The sequence below is a fragment of the Zerene cesonia genome, chromosome 18 (genome assembly GCF_012273895.1).
Source record: "Zerene cesonia ecotype Mississippi chromosome 18, Zerene_cesonia_1.1, whole genome shotgun sequence".
Taxonomy (NCBI): Eukaryota; Metazoa; Arthropoda; class Insecta; order Lepidoptera; family Pieridae; genus Zerene; species Zerene cesonia.
Window position 1 is genome coordinate 1,820,004 of NC_052119.1, and position 22,264 is coordinate 1,842,267.

Below are 22,264 nucleotides of genomic sequence, written 5' to 3' on the forward strand. Positions count from 1 at the left end.
CTAATTGTACAGCATTTCTTAATCATTCTTTGAAGTAATTATAAGTCTTTGTTGTTTTGGTATATTTTGTACTGTAAGACAAAGATGTATGAAATGAAATAAATAAATAAATAAATAAATAAATAAATAAATAAATAAATAAATAAAAGCCTGCCGATAAGGTCGATTTTGTAAACGTCATTTGAGCAGACAGTTGGTTATAGCAGGTGACTGGAGAAATGTACATTATCATATCGTCTTTGGCTCTGCTATTGTTAACATAGCTAGAATTGGTACCTGAAGTCTGATGTTCTAGATTCGATCTCAAGGGAATTTCTGATTAGTTCCCAGAATTTGAAATATGTAGGATTATGCGAAAGGTTTCAACGTTTAAGATCTTTAAAATAGGTATTGGAGTGTGAATATTATACTTCTATATTGTTTATCCAAGAACCTTTGTTTAATTTGTCATATAACGATTTGTAGCTTAAATACGTTAAATTTATAAAAAACCAAGGGGTGTGAAAGACCGCTGTTTTAAGTATCAGCTCACACCAACTGCTGTCTGTCTCCGATAAAATATTATTCTTATAAAGTTATAAGGTCGAAGTTCGTATAGAAAAAACAAAATTACAAATTCATGTGTAACTTTATTTATTTATACCACACTTCCTTACACACATATCATCTTAATGCTACAAAACATAAGATGTAATCCAGGCGTTTTATTCCCGCCCAAACAATTTTGCTTGAATATATCCTAAAAAGTTTACGAGCATATGCACTTGTTTCGCGCTTCGCCGCGCCCGTCTATCGGCACGCACGCGACATAAATAAAGACCAGATTTAGTGAGCCTCTGTTGAATTTGCAGACATCCAATCATAAATATCGCATGACCATGGATGTGATGAAAACAGATGTGCTCAGAGCGTGTTAATCTTGTTCGATGCTTAACGTTTTTGTATTAGATGTATTCACCTTTTTTTGTTTTTCTGTTTTTCCAATGATCACATTTCTATACTCTATGTAGGGCATATTACTTCTTTCTGCATTACTCTTATAGTAATTATTGAATATCTCTGTATTTTATTCGTGAGTGAAGTGGTTCCTAGTAGGGTTTGGGGCAGACGATATACATCTATTTGCTGATCGATTTTCTTTCTGGGGCAGTAGGTGATGAGCCTTCTTTGTCCTGTCGAACCGAGACTTTTTTTGTGAGTACCCTCCGGGAATCGAACCCAGAACCCGTTGATGTAGAATTAAATAGAATTAACACTACCAAGAAGGAGGTCAATTATTAGTAGGTTGCTTAAACAAATCTCTCTTGAGCAATGAATCCGCCTATTGAACGAAATCTTTAGTAGAAGCACAAGGCCTATACTATATATTATATATTCTATTTTAATTATGTATAACATCGAGCATATTAACAAGGTGCACGATATACAATTAGAATTAATTTTTACTATCTATTATATTTATTTTCACTCTGCAGGATTGTTAGAAAAATTAAATTTAATTAGACCTAATGAATACTTTTTCGAGGCATTTCCTTCATACAACGTGAACCCTGTTAATCCTATACAGATATAAGGTTTAACCTAAACTTAGAGGTCTTTTGTCTTATACAAAATTAAACACGTAAACGAGGTGAGGTAAATTTCATATATTAAACAAAGAAAAGCCTCTGTCAGAATAACGTCGAAGAAAGAAGAGAAGATTATAAAGAAAACTTCATAACCAGATATGTGAGTAATTCCAAAAACACAATGGGATAATTCAATAAATTAACCAAGCATGATAATGATTCCAGCGATTTCTACTGAATTTCCTCTATACGCCTTTACAAACCGACATCACACAGTCGAGTCACGTTCCTGGTATAATTGGAATTCTCTATGAAATGGAATGATCTTATAAAGGCAGATTGACATCAAATAAATCGCGAAATTCCCATTTAAAAATAATGAGCACGATTTCAGTGATGACCTATTAATATGAAAGTGAGATTGAGGTGGTTTTGTGTGTTAGTTGATTGTTGAATTATGGATTACTAGCTGTGCTCCGCGGTTTCACGCGCGTAAGTCTGTATCCCGTAGGAATATCGGGATAAATAGTTGCTTATATGTTATTCCAGTTATCCAGCTGTCTACGTACCAAATTTCATTGCAATCGGTTCAGTTCAGTTAGTTTTTGCGTGAAAGAACAACAAACACACAAACATCCTTACAAATTTTCGCATTTCTAATATTAAGTAGGATAGGATAATGTAAAATTATTCAAACGAGGTTATAAATATTTCATTTGAATTTATATAATACGTAAAAATTATAAAGAACTATAAACACAGATATTTCGTATACACAATTAAAAGAAATACTACTTTCTCTTTGCTTATTTAATATTTTCACGTCTAACCTAACTAATAAAGCCACGATCAAATACATCGAATAGAACTGAAATAAAAGTATGCTGAAGTTGGAAGCACGTAGCCCCCGCAAACTACAATAAGTAACTTTTTAACTCCCGCTACGAAAACTTAATTCTTGAAATTCAGGAGATGAATCTCGCAAGAATTTAGGCCGCAAACTTCATAATGCATAATGTTTTATAGAGTATAAACTTTTGCTATCTAGTGGCGATGCTGAAGAAACTCTAATGAATATTCAAGGGTCTGAACAATTATAACTTTAAATATTCTAAGTCAAGTATCTTGTTGGAATTTTAAGTTCTTCAATTAGTTCACATGAGCGGCCGCTATCATGCGTTTGTTATCACTCTAAATACTTCTTTAGAATATGGGAAGCGCGAAATTCATGTATATTTCGATAACAGGAAAATATGGGCTTACATAAAATCACGCTTAACAAAAATTTGAGTGAATAAGAAGCATATTTACACTTCACCATCGAGTGTAGAGAGAAGGAAAAACGATATGGAATAGGGATTGCTTGCGACTCAGACTTTTACGGCTTTTTACATTTTATGACAGAAGATAAGAAATCAACATTTCTTTTAAGGAAGTGTCTTTACTTTTCCATTGAAAAATGTATTTTATGATGAAGAAACTTTAAGGTTATTTTGTATTTGAAAAAGAAAATATACTATGCTTATCAAAGTTTAAAGACATTACAGAAATTTTGAATATCAGATATATGTTATATGTATATTCAGTAACTGAGATTCCTGCCGGCCTTTCTCTGTAGAAACTGTTTTTCGAGCCGGTGGTTAATGTTAAATTATGTATTCTGATTCAAAAGTGCCTCCTAATAAAGTCTAGTTGAATGATTAAATTTTTTGATTTTGAGATTATAGGTATAGAGTACTTTATACATACACAGCATATTGAAAAAAATGTTTATGTAAAATTCATTGTTACACTTATTTGTAAAAGAATTGGACTTAAGTCTAAGAATGATAAAAAACCTAAAATCTTTTAATGACTTAGAAAATTTGATAATTTTTTTTAGAAAGGGTCCAACAATATTTTTATTTAGATAACAATCGTTTGATCATAACACATTTCAGCAGAATTCAATTTAAGTCGTGTTACAATCGCCTTTTGAAACTTTTAAGTCCTATCGACCTTCAACAATAATTAAAAAGCAAAATGTATTTCAATATTTTGACTTAAGGTTTCTTAAATTGCTTTAAACCCAAAGGCATAACAAAGGTCGCTTGTATTATATACACAGAATTTACTCAAAAACATTTATATAGAAAGTTATGTTCAAAAACAATTTTACATTTAGGTAACTTTAGAAGATAAAATTGTATAAAAGACTGAACATCATGGGATTTATGAAAAGTGGGATTAAAATAATACAAAGACGCAGCATACGAATCATTTATTTGTTTACCCAGAGAAATATATACAGATCTTAAAATATAATTAAAAAATACAGATCGAGTTTTAATATTACATAAAAATAACAAACGTTGTTACATTGAGGGCGTAATGCGACATAATCATTTCTTATTTATTCTTCAACATAATTATCTTGAACATTGTTATCACAATTGTAATTCGTGTCTACAATGAATGGCTAACGCTTTAGCCATATTTTTGTATAATGAAGTGTACTATGACATGTGATTATACAAACTTTAAAATATTTTTACAGGGAGGAAGCTTGTGGAGATTCCTAACTATATACATGACAAGTCTAACAACTTAACATTCATTTAAACGTAACAGAAAAGCGACGTTAATTTTAAATACCATCTATTTATCTTCCAAACTTCCACCCTGTTTAATAAAATGTTGACATCGCAAAACAAAATACCTATTACCTAAACAATAAACCATTAGCAAGAATTAACCTAGCAATATCACAAATACTAAATAAGTTCTAATTACATTAATAGTTTAGTTACCAATGACAATTAGAGTAAACTTTATAAAACACTATGCACACTTATGTCATGCCACTGCCTCTTATGTTAGTTAATATACTTTATACATTACTTAGGAGTAACTAGTTCAGTTCTTAGTAGTAACAATGCAAGAGTTATATATGTTAATTGTTATTTACTACCTGTGTCGGGCGGGTTCACCCACGTCGTACATAATGGTGTAGTCTCCTTCATAAGTGGCCCAGGCTAGGTTCAAAAAGGACGAGTAGATCCAAAAGGTTAGTCCGCTCAAACACACAAATAATATGGTTTGCTTAAGATTATTGGGATATATTAAAATATTTACACATAAAAACGAAACAAACAAGACATAATTTATTTGGCGGTATCTTTAACATAATATTTATTAAAACGTTCTCATGAGGGTATACAAATACGGAAAGATTTTGTCATTAAATAATATAACAGCAAATATAACAGCAATGTAACAACAAATAACAATTTAACAAAAAACTTTATTGTTATAAAAAAATGGATACTGTAAAAACAGAATAAGTCTACAAAATATTGCAAATAATGCATTTTTATAATCTATTCGAAATCTATGTCAAATAATTATATTATAAACGATCTGTTAACACAATGAGGAGAAAAATGATAATTTTGTAATCACAAACATAAATTCATAGCGAATGTTTTTGCTTCAGTCAGTTTCACATTTAATTGTCACCTATGTGTGCTTTATCGACGATAACGCTTGAATACTCAAACAATTTTCAATGTGTGTATTCAGGTGTAATATAACACATTTATGTACTATATAACTGCGAAAATTTCAACCTATATATTTAGCAATCCATCTGGATGAAAAACTCAAAATTATTGTAATTTGTTGCATTTCAAGATCGACATTGAATCATAGTGGTAATATAATTGGAAATCAAACAGATACAGTAACATATCTAATATTAAGAAATTAACGGATTTTAAACGCGATTAATTCATTATATTATTAACCGTAAACGTTTCGAACACTTTACAGCGAGCGTGGTCACGGGGAGACTGAGATGTTACATGTCTTGAAGGTCATACAAAAAATTGTTGTTTGTGAAATAGGTGGAGGCAGTTAATGAATAAATCGCGTTTGAAATCGGTTAATTTTTTTTTTAATTTCTAAATGTATAATACTCGCGTAAAATCAAACACAAGAAAATACTAGATTAATATCTAACACCAAGAATTGTTTGAGTATTCGTTATCAATTCATTTCACGTGTATATAAGGGCATCGCAGTTACGTGTTAAGCGTAACATATGGGGCGACGTCGCCGCTGGCTTGGCTGGAGCACTGCTTATGGGCCTGGCCTGCTTTTGGCACCAGCACTAATTGCTCCAAATCACCCTGTATGTATAACCGTATTAGTTTTGCTGGTACACGGTTACTGCCAATTTCATCTGTGTGTTGGTATCGTTTTCAGTGGGCGGTGCTTAATGAGTTGGTAATAATTTATTTAATACTAGCTGCGCCCCGCGGTTTCCCCGTAGGAATATCGGGATAAAGATTTGCCTATATGTTCCAGTTATCCAGCTATCTACGTACCAAAATTCATTACAATCGGTTCTGTAGATTTTGCGTGAAAGAAACACACACACATCCTTATAAACTTTCGCATTTATAATATTAAGTAGGAAGAAGAAATGTGAAAGGGATTATCAATTTACCATAAATTCTAACTGCCTCACGACAAAAACAACAATTATCCGGACAATATTAATTCATGTCTCACTAAAGCTACTTAAGCTTCTAAAGTAGCGAATATTAACGAATATTAAGTAACAATTAAAAATTAATAAATTACATTTGTATGATATATTGTGTATGAACTGTAATTGAAATAAAATTTAATTACAAAGCATTTATACATCGTCAAACCCATAGAGTTGACCGCCTCCTTGGTACAGTGGTTAACGCGTGAGCGTAGAACCGAGGGGTCCTGGGTTCAATTCCCGGTGGGGACGCAAAAAAAAAAATGTCTCGATCTGGCAGGACACAGAAGGCTGATCACCTACTTGTCCCAAAAGAAAATCGATCAGTGAAACGGATGTACATCATCTGCCCCATACCCCAGTAGACACGGGACTTCAGTAAACCCATAGAGTTAACGAAAAACAAAATAATTACGATTAGGCACGTCAGAAACAACTTTATAATAAAAATGATTAACGGTTTCATTACGAAAAGTGAGCATAATGAAAAAAAGATATATTATACTATTCAGGAAAATTGTGTCATCCTGGGAAATTAATTTTCCGGTTTTTATTTTCATCAAATCGCGCCGTAAACAAGATTTATTGTAAATTTTCTTATGTTTCTGCTTACAGAGAGCTTTTAGCGAAATGGGAGATTAATAAAATGTACCCACTTTGCCAATTTGGGGAGTGGAAATATTTTGACGACGAGATACTTTCCTGGAATCTCAATTACAGATAAACATCTTTTTATTCTATTAACAAATAAATAATTAGACCGCCTCGATGAAAATAAATGCAATATAACCCATCCATACATATAATAGTAAATCAATTTCTATCATTTTCATTATAAACAAAAACTACTGATTGAAGTCGTATTAAATTTAATAGTTATCTATTTACAATAGTATGTTACACTTTAATTTTTTTTTTAACACACTTGACTTTTTTAAGGTGAATGTTGTAATTTCCTGTAATTTAAGGTGCAGAAAACTATGAATGTGGCAGGCTTTGCAAAAATGTAAACTGTGTTCTTTGTTGGAAATTCATTATAAATAAATAAATAAATAAATAAACAACTAACCATCCTGCCAATATTTTCCACAAAAAAGCCTTATTAAGAAAATAATACAAACGAGAGCGTATGCAAAAGGTCGCAATCAATATCGGGGTCCTTTTTGATTACATTTAATAAAGACACTTACCGAGAAGAGATAGCCTATAATAAGATCTGCATCCCTCGGGGTGTCCAGAGCGTCCTTTTCGAGGACATCGGTCCTCAGCCAACGACAGTCTACGTATATTCTTACCGTGTTATCGTCGTGTACGCTGGAACATGGGAATATTAAGTAGCCTGCAAGAATACTGAGTATTTCTGTAATTTATAGCAGTTAGAAATAAGTATTCTACGTTTTATATTAGAAAATGCGTTTTCTTTCTGTAAATTAATATTTTTTCTCTAAATAACTAACGTATAAGTAACGTATTTTTAAGCGTTTTCAGTTGCACTACTTAATTTAAATTTATATTTTAATTAACTGAATTATCAACGTTTAAAAGAATGAAAAAACTTTAATTAAATCGTGTTGCATTTGTTTGCGTAACATTCTGTGAAAACATAAATATAAAGTGATATAGATATGTTTATATGTATATACGTTAATTCAGAAACTAATTTAAATACAATTTGCTGGCCAATTATTCAGCATGCCCAGAAAATGAGTAAACTAATCCAACATTAATTGTACAGCACTGCTCCATTGTTCGCTAAGCCTCGTAGCTGTACCAGTATCACATAATAGGTATCAAATTAGCCACTAATGGATATACTATATCAGCAAGGATGGTATAGTAAGATAAATTAGTTTGTAAGTTCAAAGAAAGCCATTTAACCTTAACACAACTCCGGCGTTTTGTATAATGTGAGGTGATTTAAGTGTCCCACACAATGCTTTTAAAGCGAACACAATTCTCGTCCTTTGTCCTGAATTGCAGTTACTTCTTTTATCTTGTCTCTCATTATTCACTGCTAAATATTGTACTCCAGGGTACGCCACCTTTCTGCGCTTACAATTGCTTGACATGAGTTATTGCGTATGTAGTTAAGCTACATATTATAGAGGTGGGAATATATATGACCTCATTACGTGTGAAGAGGGGAAAAATTGGCATTGGTATAGCTTTTTGTGAGAAGCGTCACAATGGAAGCGTCATCAAGGTAATCTAGATATACCCAAAGTGAAATATAATCCTTACTTACATTAGCTATTATGCTAAATTGTGTTTATCTGCTTATTTATTTGTATTTCTTTCATGTCACAATGGAGGATTTTTAGTTATTTTTATATTTTAGTACACATAGGAAGTGTAAAAAGATAGAGGAAGGCATTTATAAAAAGAAGGATAATTTGTTTCCGTTCGTGTCGAATATATACTTGTTTATGGTTGACAAAATCCGACTTCTACGTACGTTTTCTATATTCCTGGTCCTTATTAACATTTGATAGTTAAAGCTTATGCTACACTTCAAAGTGAAAATGGAATGCAAGAGACACTCAACGTGTTTTTGATCACGATAAAGGTTTCAAAGCGAACTCTATTTGAGTCTAATATCTTGGGATTCATTTCTGAGTACCAAATACTACTGTATTAGGAACTCGCCTTAGTCTAAAATGAATGACAAAGTCGGCAATATTATCAATTATATAACAATCAAAGTAACATTTTATATATTAAAAGGGAACTTTAATCAAATACTTGGTACGATTTGTTGGTTTGATATTATAGTTGAACCAGAAGATTAAATATGTTATCTCTGTCGCAATTTAATAATTTAAAAATATTTAATACATGTATTAAAAGCCACTAAAGTATCTCTCAGATCCGCAAATTACAATTTCAACAGCTTTTGACCTCGTGAAATGATTTCACTGCAAACTGCAATACTTAAACCCGCTGAGCAAACAAAATAATGCAACAATTTTTCGCCAAGCACATTCCAAACTATTTTTAACTTGCAAAAGTTGGGTTGAAACCCACATCATGGGCAGGGTAAAATTTCCCTGGGGCTTCGAGTTTCACTTCAGAATGCGATATCTGCTCGATTGCAAATATACATTTTTCATTCAGTTCGCTTTGAAAATAAATATTTTTACGGTGATGTTACTATCGAATGTGATCTAATCCAAACTATTTTACGGTGATGTTACTATCGAATGTGATCAATGATTTTTACAATAAAATTTAAAGGGATTTAAGGCGCAATAACGATCTGAGAGAAACAAATTTAATATTTAACTTTTCATCAAGCGTTCGACCTCGTTACGAGATCAAAGGTTTGATTGAAATATTTTTAATCCGATCCTATTCAAATAATAATTGAGGCTGTATCCATCAGTAATACTTTAATTAAACCAGAAGTATAAAGATGGTTAGTTACAATTAATAGAATATTAGAATTATTTCTAGTTTACTTCAATATCTATGGGAATTATAAAAAAGATGAGTGAAAAGTAACGTAAAAAACAATAATTAAAAAAGTAACAAAAAAACGTGTTCATAATCATTACTTAAAATGTATTTAGCATGCATATATTTTATATTATCAATTTATCCACTATTTATTAATTGACTTTTTGTTCTATAAAGAATAGAAGGAATTCGATCATGAGGGGGTGTCCCTAGGGCACGTAAGTAGTAATAGTAGAAATTCGATTGCCGAGTTGGGATAATAGGTGACCGAGAGATCAGGCGTTGCCTCATGATTGATCTTTTTCTATTCTTCAAGAATTGTTCATACATATCCAACTATGAGGAACGACATGCTAGGCTTAAATTAAAAATGTCTTCCTTTAGATATAAATCATTAATTATAGCATAACAGAGATTGACTAGTCTGCCTGTTATTGCAAAGTTAATCGAAGTTCAGAAATGTTATCATATAACAAAGATGCTTGTTAGGAGAGTTCAATAACAAATTGTTTACTTCCAAAAGTTTAAACCAAACACCTGAAGTGGTTATGATATTCTTGTAGATCAAGATGAGGTATTTTATATACAAGTTGGATTATTTTAAATGTACACATATTACGTATCGACCGTCTCCTTGGTACAGTGGTTAACGCGTGAGCGTAGAACCGAGGGGTCTTGGGTTCAATTTCCGGTGGGGACACACAAAAAAAATCGTCTCGGTCTGGCAGGACACAAGGCCGATCACCTACTTGTTAATAAAAAAATCGATCAGTGAAACAGATATATATTATCTGCCCCATACCCCAGTACACGGGACTTCACTTTACATATTACGTAGTTGGAATTAAAATTATCTGTTTTGTGACGGTTTTATTAAATTGTGCACTAGAAATTACGGAACGGAATTTAATTAGAATGCCCCTAGACTGTTTATAAAATGACATATTTGATTAATCCCTCACGCTATTGATTATCATATTATGTAACATATTCAATGGAAACATAAAATTATATCGTATACAACAGAGCACACTGTTTAAAATTCGATTTTTGGTAAAAAGAGAATATCAATTCCCTGCTTAAATAGTGATATGTTATACAACATTTTATTTTATAAAAGAGTATTCTATTGAAATAATTCTAGGTTATGTTAAAATACATTATATATCATATTTCTTATGTACGAAATACATACTTTCCATCAATGGAAAACTAAGTATTTTCTGTTTTGCGTTATGCATAAAATCATTTTAGAGAATATCAAAAATATTTATTTGCATAAAATTATGTTTTATAAAAGCATGAAGATTATAAAAATCTGCAATTTAACATCTTTTATAATATTTAATAAAGCAAAAATAAAACGAGAAGATACACACGACAGCGTTTTGTTTTTTAACAATTGTTAAGACTTAATTGTTACCAACAAAATGAGTCTTTGTTAACTGTAAAAAAAAATACAATAATTTGGAATTTATACAACGATTGTCAAACACTCACCTGATAGCAATATGGTGCCACCGAAAGTCGTACAACGGCACGGCAAGGTATATAGAGCGCGAGGCGCCGCCCCCCGCGTGCACGAGCCGCGCCGCGCCGCGCCCCGCCAGCTCCAGCGACAGGAACGAGCCCGAGCGCCGCCGCGAGCGCAGCGAGAACAGCGTGCCTTGCCCGTACCCCCCGCTCTAGTGGGGCAGTGTATTCGAGTACTTATTTAATAATGTCCACCCCCCTAACTAACGGTTATATGAGAATACGATTGCGTTCGTGCAAATCTTTTTTTATAAAATAAATTAATAGATAAACTGCCACCTAAAGACGTACCACGGTAAAGCACGCTGACCCGCAAGCTCAGAGAACAGCGTGCCTTGCCCGTACCCCCCACTCTAGTAGGGTACTCTACTCGATAACTAACCACTCATATTCAATTTGTCGATAACGTGAATATAGTATAACATATATAATAATATATATTAATAGATATAGTGCCACCTAAACTCGTACTATAGCAAGCTATTGAGCTGCCTCGCGCTTCATCAGCTCAGGGAATGACGTGTTCATACACCACTTTAGTCGGTTATGTCACAGATAACATAACTATACGTAACATTCTAGAGGACTTATATAGTTATTTATTACTTTAGGTTGTAAGTGTAATATCAGTAGCAGACAAAAGTAAAACAAGACCAAGTTTCGCCAGCTCCAGAAAATGGAATTAGTACGCGAGCTATGATGGATTCGCGGTCACAAATGCTGATTTATTTAGTGTTTATAATGGCCAATATTAATAATACTTTATATTTCTTAAAATATAATGAAAGTAGCATATTTTAAATTAAACTGCCGCAGAAAAGAATAATTCTCATTTACTCCTGTGCCTTAAGCTTAAGGCAATATTAATTCTTAATGTATTTAACTTTTGTATAGCTTTAGTAGTTTACGTCAGACAATGGCAAAAGTTGCCAATAGTAATAAGTTCTTATTGCCCATCTATGCCCTATGAATAAAAAAAAATTAATCTCTTTGCTAAATCTAGATAGTCAAATAAGAACCTAAAACAATTAAAATACGAAAAGACACTATAAATAATTCATTGAAATTATTAAGATTATGCAAATATTTACAAATTGCGAGGGTTTTATAGTAATTTATTTGTTGGATATAATTTCAAGGCGCTTTGTATGAAGCAAGGATTCAATTAATCTATTAATAACCTTTCGTGGTATTCCTTTGAACTTATATCATACAAACGATACAACTCGAATTTTTTAATTTAAATTTACAAGAGGTGTAGATACATATATTTACATGGATATAGTATGAAGTTTTTTCAGCGTGTACTTATTTATTATCATAAAGATAATACAATCGGTACGATTCTAAAATTTGGTAATATTTCCATTTGATTTTGTTTTTCTATTTAAAAATAGTGTCTCCTACATTGTACTTACTACCTATTTCCATTACACGTTTAAGTCTTTGTGGCAATAATAATAATGACTTACATGAACGCATTGAAAATTCTCAAGCAAAAGTAAATAGAACACTACAGTTTCCAACAATTTTATTAACCTTACAGTTAACGCAACTCACCTCAGGCCGCAACCTCAAAGACAGGAATAAAGTGAACTCCCTGGGGAACGCCTTCCCCGCTGCGAACAGTTCAGAGGAAGCGATCCAAATGTAGGAGTTTGGGCGCAAAGTGAACGCGTGAGGGCGGTCGGATACGCGACCCCAGCGCGCTTGGGCGGGATGGAAGTTTCGCCGCGCGCTTGGTGCGAGGGGGTTTATTGTACCTAAAAAGTATTATGGTACTTTATTATTGAACTAGCTGTTGCCCGCAGCTTCGCCCGCGCGTTTCTAATAACAAACTTTCATTCTCTATTTTATGCCCTTGGGGGTAGAATTTAACAAAACTCTTTCATAGCGGATGCCTACGTTATGACATCTTTTTTTTTATTTTTTTTTTATGTCATCATCTATCTGCATGCCAAATTTCAGCCCGATCCATCGAGTGGTTTGGAATGTGCGTTGATATTGTGATGTCAGTCATTCAGTGAGTCAAGCCATCAAGTTCTGACAGATATGGGTTCAAAAATATTAATTGAATTATCTTCTAAATCGCCACACAAAAATTAAACGGAACTCATGTGCAGATTTATTCTTATCAACAATTTTTTAATCCTGTTATCACAATAAATTTTTGTAAAGCTAATAGTACATTGTGTGGGAGTAATTTATAAGAAATTATTTAAAGAAGAATTCCGAATGTTAAGTACTTAATTGGCTTCTAGTATTTCGTAAAATCAATCATGTATCTTTATGGTGTTTATTCTGGAAAAATTTCGACGCCTCTAATGAATTGTTATGTAGGTCGTGTAATATGGAGGCCAATATAAAACTTTTTGTCTACCGCCTGTCAAAGTATGTTATTCGTGAGTGTAGCAGATGATATATTATTGTTTCACTTTCACAGTTCAGTGGGTGATAAAACTTTACTAGCACCATATAAGGTTCCTCTTACCGAGATTATTTCAAGTAAAATTGCAAGCTAAAAACAATCTGTCAAAATATACATCATCATGTGCATTACGAATATAAACATTGTCGTGTCTAATCTCAAATTGCCAGTAAAGAGTACCTTTACAATTAGAAAATCTAGCAATACAATGTTTTTTATGTCATCGTCAGCAATGAAGTTGGTGGGTTGCCTAATTAACATTATCAACGCTACCACCGAGGTCGTTTGCAGACCTTAAGAATGTACAAATAGAGTTGGGATATAGAAAATGGAATTGGGAAAGGATTGAAAAAAGGAAATAAAAGGAAGGACTGGGAAAGGTAAGTAAAAATGATATAGGTCTCCGGCCCTCCTCACCGAATAAAACACAGTAGTATTCGCTTGCTACTTTTTCGATATTTTGTAGTTGATACTACTACTAATTTGTGTCGTAGCGTGCCGTAACTGGACTCTTGCTTTAATAAACAAACATACACACAGTCTGATCAATGTAATAAGGACCAGAACGCAGCTTCCAAACAGACTATAATTTAATATGATATTAATTGTGTTAACTCAACTCACCTTCACAATCGAAGGAGTTACATGATGTCCACTGTTCCCCGTACCCCTCACATGTGGGTTTAGAACAGTATCTCCGACGTGTCTGTCTCCCTCCCCCACACGTTTTACTACAAGGCCCCCACTCTCCCCAACCAGCCCAACCTATAATAATCATTTATATAATTAAAAAGGAATACATTTACGATGAACCTAAGTTAATTATTATTAATATTTCGTAACAAACACATCAGATAGATATTGTCAGTTATTTAAAAGATGTACGTTTAAATTTATTATACATATTATGCGTCTTTATAGTAAATGGAGAAAAACAAATTTGGAATCGTTTTTTCTTTACTTAAGAGACTTATAGTACATAATACATAACTTAAAATGATTTAATAAAATCTACTTCATTATATTTTACATAAATGCGTGTGAGATTATTAATAAGAATTCAACATTTTAATCCATTCAATTTGAACCTTGTTCTCATTAAATATTACGGACATAAATTAAAATGGAACATTCACCTCGTTACAAGCCAAATACACGTACTAAATTAATAGACTTTATTTCACATAAAACCTACAGAGAAGCAGTTTGACAGCAGCACGGTCTATTCTACCTGACAGCGAATTTGCCAGCCTCATTGATTGCCACACTGACAGACTACTCCTAAACGGTGTACGATTTGACACCAAAAATAAGTTATATTTTATCCACATTGAATTTACCTCTATTACATCTTTTGTCTAGATGAAGCAATCAAATTTGAGAGTATTTTTGATCTAATGAGAAATAAAATAATTCATTTTATAATTAGACAGATTCGATCAATTATATCGAAAATCCTTCCGCCAATTTCATTTCCCTTTCATGTTTAAATCATGGAAGTGGAGCGTTTTGACGAAGCTTTGTACGCCTGAGGATTTATGCAAAATACTTTATATAAAATACAGCTTCAATGTCTTTATTTGAATGTTATTGAACATTATTGTGTTACTAAACTTCCAATTTATATAGATGATTACGGTTGAAATTTTTTAATTAGATCTCATATTAGAAATCATAAACAGAAACCGAATTACAATAGAAGTTATAAGATATAGTCGATAGTGCAAGTAACATCGTAGTAGCAACGTATATGTAGAATTTCTACTACAAGAAAATATATTCATTTTAAAACGCAAAGCGTTTCAGTCTACAGACAAATTTAATCGTAGATTCCAGTACAGCTTTTCCATATTTCAAATGAAATCTCCCCTGAATTGAAAATTACAGTACCGAAGTTTATTCATTTAAAGATAAACAAGTATTGATAAATGTTTCTTTGTGGTTATTATGTTAGAGTCGGCGTGGATATAACGCTATTTATAGTTTCAATTTCGTTTGAATGCTAAATGAACTGAGACGATTTATAACAATGAGGAAGTTTGAATCAAATAAAGCTTTACTGTGATACTCCGGTAATGAAGGTTACTAGATAATAAAGCAATTTGTTGAATGATATTAATTTTAATACGGATATACTGACATTATGTTTGCTTTGATTTTACTTAATTATTTTTTATTCGAAAAATATACTCCTTTTAATCCAGTTTCATATCTACTAAATCTCAATTTTAGATAGATCGATAGAATGTAATAGCATCAATAGTTGTACAATTATACAAGAGGTTGGCTCCGGCTTCGCCCGTGTTACGTACACATTTAGCTTTTATCACTCAAGCATCACATACATATCTAACGGTGAAAGAATTTTTGAAATTGGTTGAGTAGTTTCTGATATTATTGCGTTCAAACAAACTCTTCAGCTTTATAATATTAGTATAGATCATAATTAATTGTATTTAATTAGAGATTACAGATCTGGGATTTTACAAAAATCTGTTTCTTAAATAGGTAAATTATGCGAAAGCATAACTTTTATATAATATGACCGATATTCCCCGGTCACGCAAGTTATTTCAAGGCAAATATAAATATCCGTTATAAAGTTTGGAGCCGTATTCTTATGAGATTCATCGTAGTTGCGATTCAGGATTAAGTTTGCGAAGCAGGAGTTTAAAAGTTATTTGGAGTTCGTGGTCGTGATGTGGCTTTGACGTTTTGAGCTGTTTTACATTACGTATTCTCAGTCTGTGTTAGATATCAAGTTTGTACACTTATAATCACTTTGGTCTTCGTGGTCATAACATTATGCTATTTAGGAGGCAATCTGTGTCTTAAACTATTCTTATCAAAGCTGTCAAACCAAATGTCTTATCAAAACCTTTAAATTGAATTGCCACCTGATTTACATAATACCTTTATATTTCCTACTTAGCGGATTTTAAATATTATAAAAATGTTATTTATAATTTAACCAAAAACATTTATAATTTTAATAGCCTTTTTTTGAGAAGTGCGTTTGTCATGAAAATACTTAGAACTTATTTACTATATGATATCACGACATCAAAACTTATATACAAAACAAATCTATCTGTAAATGAATATAAATTACAAAAAAACATACGCTACGAACTGACAGTCTGTCCTTTAGGATCACCTAAAATCAAATCTTTTTAAAATATTTAATGGAATACAATAATTCTTACCTACAGCATTCCATATGCCTATATCTACACCCAGACTCCACGGCACGGCCGCGGAGGTGGCTTCCAGCCACGGGCCATCTGCCGGCGTAGTCTCTAAGTCCACAGCGGGTTCACTGACCCGCGCGAACACCACCATCTCACTCTGAGGCGCCATACTCCAGTTAAAGCAGGTGAGTAGCTGGGAACTGATCTTTAGGTTCACCTGCCTGTGAACATGGCTAAACTTAGAATATTTTTCATTTTGTAACTGTAATGAATTCGTTGGAGAGGTCATTAATTGCGTTACATAGAGATAGAGAATTTGTAGGTGTATAGGGCATTGATGAATAATGGACATAATTCTCTATGAATTTAATTTTCTCGTTGAAAAGTTGTCGCTTGTAACGAGTGAGTGCTGTGAACGTGGCTAAGTAATGAAATAATTGAGTGATTTAGGATATTTTTATATGTCCTGTATTTTTATACGTAACTGTAATTGATTAGTTGATGAGTGTATTTATTCCGTAACATACGAGTTAGAGGTATATAGGTACAAATGACATTGATGAATAATGAATGTACTTAACGAATTTAATTTTCTTGTTTACAAGTTAGACAAAGATTAGATGCATAAAAATGAATAGTTTCGTATATGAATACTTGCATCCTGAATTATCAAGTACGAAAATTGAATAGACAACACATAATGAAGACTTTTAAATTAATGTAATGAAACGAAAATTGCATGTGACTCTTTAGTGAATAATTAAGTATAGGCTTTTGTAAATAATTACCACTGAAAGCATAATAACTATTCGCTTTGGAATATTATTAAGAAATAAATAAGCAATCACATTTATAGTCGAGTCTCCAGTAATGTTTACAAACAAGAAATACTTAAATGATATGAAATACACACCAAATATACACTAATAAGATGAACTAGTCAATAAAGCAATTCTCTGAAAATTCTAAACTTTTGATAGAATCTAGAATACACATAGTACTGAGCATAATGAAGCAGTATAATGGTAGGTATAAATCTTACCTCCTATTCTATAGTAGTGTACGTAAAAGCGGAATATCTATTAAAACTTTGCTATTTGAAGTGAGCCGAACTATTCGAGCGAGCAATTACACCGGTCCCAGGTGAAATAAATAAAGCTATGTAATTTCACACTTCATTGTAATTTAAAAAATGTGCTCTAGGTTTCAGAGCTGTTCCATATTTATGGACTTAATGGATTCCAAAAAAGTTTATTTAAGTATCAAACTAACGCAATCTATCTCGCAGCCCGTGATCGAGTGATGAATATTCAAACTTTTCGGTTTTATTTGTGGTTTCATTTCGATTGTCCTTTGTTACTAAATTGCTTAAATTTGTATTAGTTAGTTGAATCTAATGTTATAATACAAATTAGGATTTCATAATATGCACGATATATTTTATGAAATCCAAATTTGTTGTAAACCATTGGAGATATTTCATGTGCTTTTGTTTATTCAAGAACAGACTAGAAAAAGAAGGAAGAAAAAGAACAGATAAAGAAGGTTACACTGAAATATTTTGTAAATTTATTCTAAGAAATTTTACACAATATTTAAAGGATCAAATTTTAAAGTACATGCACATATTCAATACTTTATATAATTTCTAATTAGTTACATTATTTAAATAAATTCTGTTTATTAATAATTAAATTATTTTAAAATGTATTATAGACTGCGATTCAGACTCGAAAAAGGTTTCTAGAGAGCTATATCTCGTAGCCAAAACCATTTCGCGGGTAACAGCTAGTTTCATAGAAAAGTTATTTCTCAAAGTTTCATCTTAAAGGATTACCTCGGAGGCGGGAATTACACCGCCAACGGTGAGGGGCTTTTTTCTTTCTTTGCCACAATCGATTCCCTAACCCAGTTTTCTAGGTTCGCTAGCAGGTCAAACAAATGACACACAATTTACATAGTCTGTTGACATCCAGACTTAAATATTTATCCCTTAATCAAATAACGTAATCTGCTCAGAAATAATTCGATCGATGTTTCTTAGAACTGAACACAATGAATTCGTTACAAATTTTTTATGTCACAAATAAAGGGAGGATTAAGATGTTCGTTTGATTTAACTGCTATATTATTATTTATTTTGATGACAAGAAGAAAAAATATTACGTTATTTTTTTTTCTTTCTTTCAGCTAAATTATCAGTAGCTAATGAATCAACACATCTTGTTTAGTATTTGCTTATTTGTGTACACGTCATATGGTCGCTTTAATAGGATATTAAGTTTTGTTTGGATTCATATATTGAGTCGCGAATGTCTGATGTATTATGTGAGAGGCTTTGACGGTAAGAATGAACGTCATGGGATTTTCTGTTCTTCTTACAATAACTATGAGAGCTAGATAGATGGAGCTAACAATATATAAAACCATAAATTGAGTACAGTAATTGGATTTAAACAGTAATATAACTCATAACTTTTCGACATAACGTTATCGCATACAGCATCATAACACTAATACCTTACTCAAACACTGAAGGTAAAGTTATAACTTATGTCTATATAAATTACCTCGCTACAGAAATAATGTGAGAGCATTCTTGATCATTTTTCATTCGCAATTATAGAATAATTAGCACAATTTGTTGAATATAAAGCATAAATGGTTAGATTGAAAATATTAATTACCTTGTAAGATATACATCGTATTAAAGTATTTAGTTTTATTACTTCTATGTTATGTGTACATATACATTGCTATGTAAATTAATTACTTCGTGGTATCTACTGAAATATGTAGGTTTACCTTTCTATCACAGAATAATGAGTATTACTACATATAATCATAAAGAAACATCTACAATATATCATGGCATTGAAATGTTCTAGAGAATTCTACTGAAATAAATACAAATAGAAACGAAACGCGATATAAACATTACCTACACTGATTGATTTTTTTGTAATGGTAGCAGTAAATAGAGACAATTAATCAAATATTTTTTAAACCACACGAATAAAATCGTACTAAGAAGTAGAACGATACCTAAACTAATCTTTAATATAAAATACAAAGGTGGACTGATTTACAGATCTATCAAAGCACAGCCGAAACAACTGGACCGATAGGGTTGAAATATGGAGATAATCACTAAGATGTATGCATTCGCTAAGGATTTTGATAAAACCTACTCCCAAAGGGATACAAGTTTGTACCCTGAAAATCACCTCGCCGGTGAAGCTTTCGTAGTACCTAGTGTTGTATAAGTTCCTATTCACGACCGAATTCGGGACTTCAATTTGAGAGATTACACGCAAAGCACGTTGTATCTGACATAGGTCACAGCTTAGCTCGTTCTAACTACAATTTACATATTGCAAGCAAGGAGAAATATAAAACCTCAGCATTTATATTTTACTATCTACGTTATTAAATGTATCCGGAAATATTGTTATGAAAATTTCAAACAGCAGTTATTTTTTCAATTTCGTTGAATACACGACAAAATTTTAATCGGTAATAAATTACTTTGAGGTTTGGGACCCGAACATAGTTAAATTCCTTTTGCAAAAATTGCTGCACACGTTTATTATTTTAAAAATAGTTTCCTTATCATCAATATTCATTGTTCCATAGATGCGAGAAGCGGCGCACCAAAAGTACTGTTTGGTATTCGTTGATAAGCAACAGAATTCTGTTACAAGCACTTAGTTTTATTTTATCTTGTACGAGCCCGTAGCGAGAGTATAAAAGCAATATCCCCAACTGCAATACAACTTTTACAATGGCTTGTACGCATTAGAACTTATTCAAGCGAACCTAAAACTTGAAGGCAAAATGCGGTATGTATTTGGAGATATCTAAGTACCTATTGCGATTCGTATCACGCAGCACTTAGGTAGCAGAAATTTAATTACACGGATCGCGAGCCCGCGAACTTTGTTGGTTTAATTGAGTTCCATACTAATCTTTAACTCGCTCTTAGCGAAGTGCGATACCTAAGTTATAGGTGTGGAAGTTGGGAACCGCTAATGGCAACACTGTGTTCGCAAGACTCGCTGATACTCTTCGTAAGGTGAAAAAATCTATAATTTACTTTGGGTAAAAATTTCAGTGAACTTTGCCATTAAGGGATCGGTGAGAGTTATTAGATTAAAAGTATTTTTTATGACAGAAAAAGTATATAAAAATGCTGTTTATACACGATTTATTTACTTCTGCAAATGTGTAGTACGAATAAACGCAATTTACCGATTTATTCACATTATGAATGATTTCCTGGCTAATATATTATACAATGAACTCACTCTAATATTAATTCTCACTCTAAATTCAATAAATTCGTTTGAAATAATTGCATCAGTATAGCTACTATAAAACTCAGTTCTTCACTTACGGTGACAAATGGTTAATTTGGGAATTCGACACGCTTCGACACGAATTGGGCCAGCTCGCACCGAGGAAGGTATCACGACCTTCCCCGGTGTGAGCAGGCCCAACACAGAAGATCGCCGAGAAATAGAAGCTTGCGGAAGCTATTCTTTTTCGTTCAATGAATGGGCTAGAAGCCCGTATGTATCCTTTTTTCACCCTTCCCATTCTTTAATCCTTGTCGTAAATCCTTTCGTTATCCCTTGCCGCTTAAAAGCGGGCAACGCATTTAGAGAGGCCCTACCTCTGCTAAAGTTCATGGCCGTTGGTCACTCATCATTAGGGGAACTATGAGCTCAGTTCCATTCTAGTATAAAAACACCTTTCAGTAAAGAGTATCAAGCCTTCATCGCCAGAACTTTCTATAGTTTTCATTTCTTAAAAGGAGCGTCCACTCAAAATAACATTTATTATGGTAGGTGGTCTAAGATATAGGTGGTATAAGTTTAAGAAACTTGTATAAGATTCAACAATAATCATAGTATTACATAAATTTAAATAGTTTTTTATCGTTAAGATAATTTATATTACAAAGGAAAAAGAAAATCACTACTTGATGACATAGTATCGGCTTATAGAAATGCATTGTGCTCAGAAATATATAACACACGTGTTCACAAATCACAGTGTACTGGGTATATACGTTAAATAATCAGCTAAATTATAAGGAACTAGCTTTTCGCCCGCGGCTTCGCCCGCGTAGAATTCGTTTATATCGCGCGACCTGGTAAGGAGTATTTTCTTCGCATTAAAAATTATGGTTTGTTATTTCCCACGTTTAGCTTCATCTTCATACCAAGTTTCATCAAAATCGGTTTGACAATAACAAACTTTCATACAAACTTTCATCCCCTCTTTCAACCCTTTCTACTCTTTTTTCGCGATAAAAAGTATCCTATGTCCTTTCCCAAGTTCAGTTCTATCTTCGTACCAAATTTTATCAAAATCGGTTCAGTGGTTTAGGCGTGAAAGCGTAACAGACAGACAGACAGACAGAGTTACTTTTGCATTTATAATATTAGTAGGGAAGTAGGGATTATACAAGCCCGTGTGGAGTTTCTGGTCTCCCATCGGGCGCGTCCCCAGGTGGCGGATAGGGGAAGGCCCTCCAGATATGGAGGGT

General features: G+C 32.6%; 1 protein-coding gene across 1 annotated transcript in view; it reads right to left on the reverse strand.

Moving 5' to 3' along the window:
• Window positions 1-5,535: 5,535 nt before the first annotated feature.
• The window catches only part of LOC119833903, a 38,745-nt gene continuing 22,016 nt past the window's right edge, over window positions 5,536-22,264 (reverse strand). The window contains exons 4-9 of the mRNA XM_038358124.1: window positions 16,726-16,931; window positions 14,144-14,284; window positions 12,652-12,854; window positions 11,059-11,243; window positions 7,293-7,416; window positions 5,536-5,737 (exon numbers count right to left, since the gene is read on the reverse strand). Of these exons, the coding sequence (XP_038214052.1) occupies window positions 5,630-5,737; window positions 7,293-7,416; window positions 11,059-11,243; window positions 12,652-12,854; window positions 14,144-14,284; window positions 16,726-16,931 (967 nt within the window). The 3' untranslated portion in view covers window positions 5,536-5,629. The remainder of the gene's footprint in view (window positions 5,738-7,292; window positions 7,417-11,058; window positions 11,244-12,651; window positions 12,855-14,143; window positions 14,285-16,725; window positions 16,932-22,264) is intronic.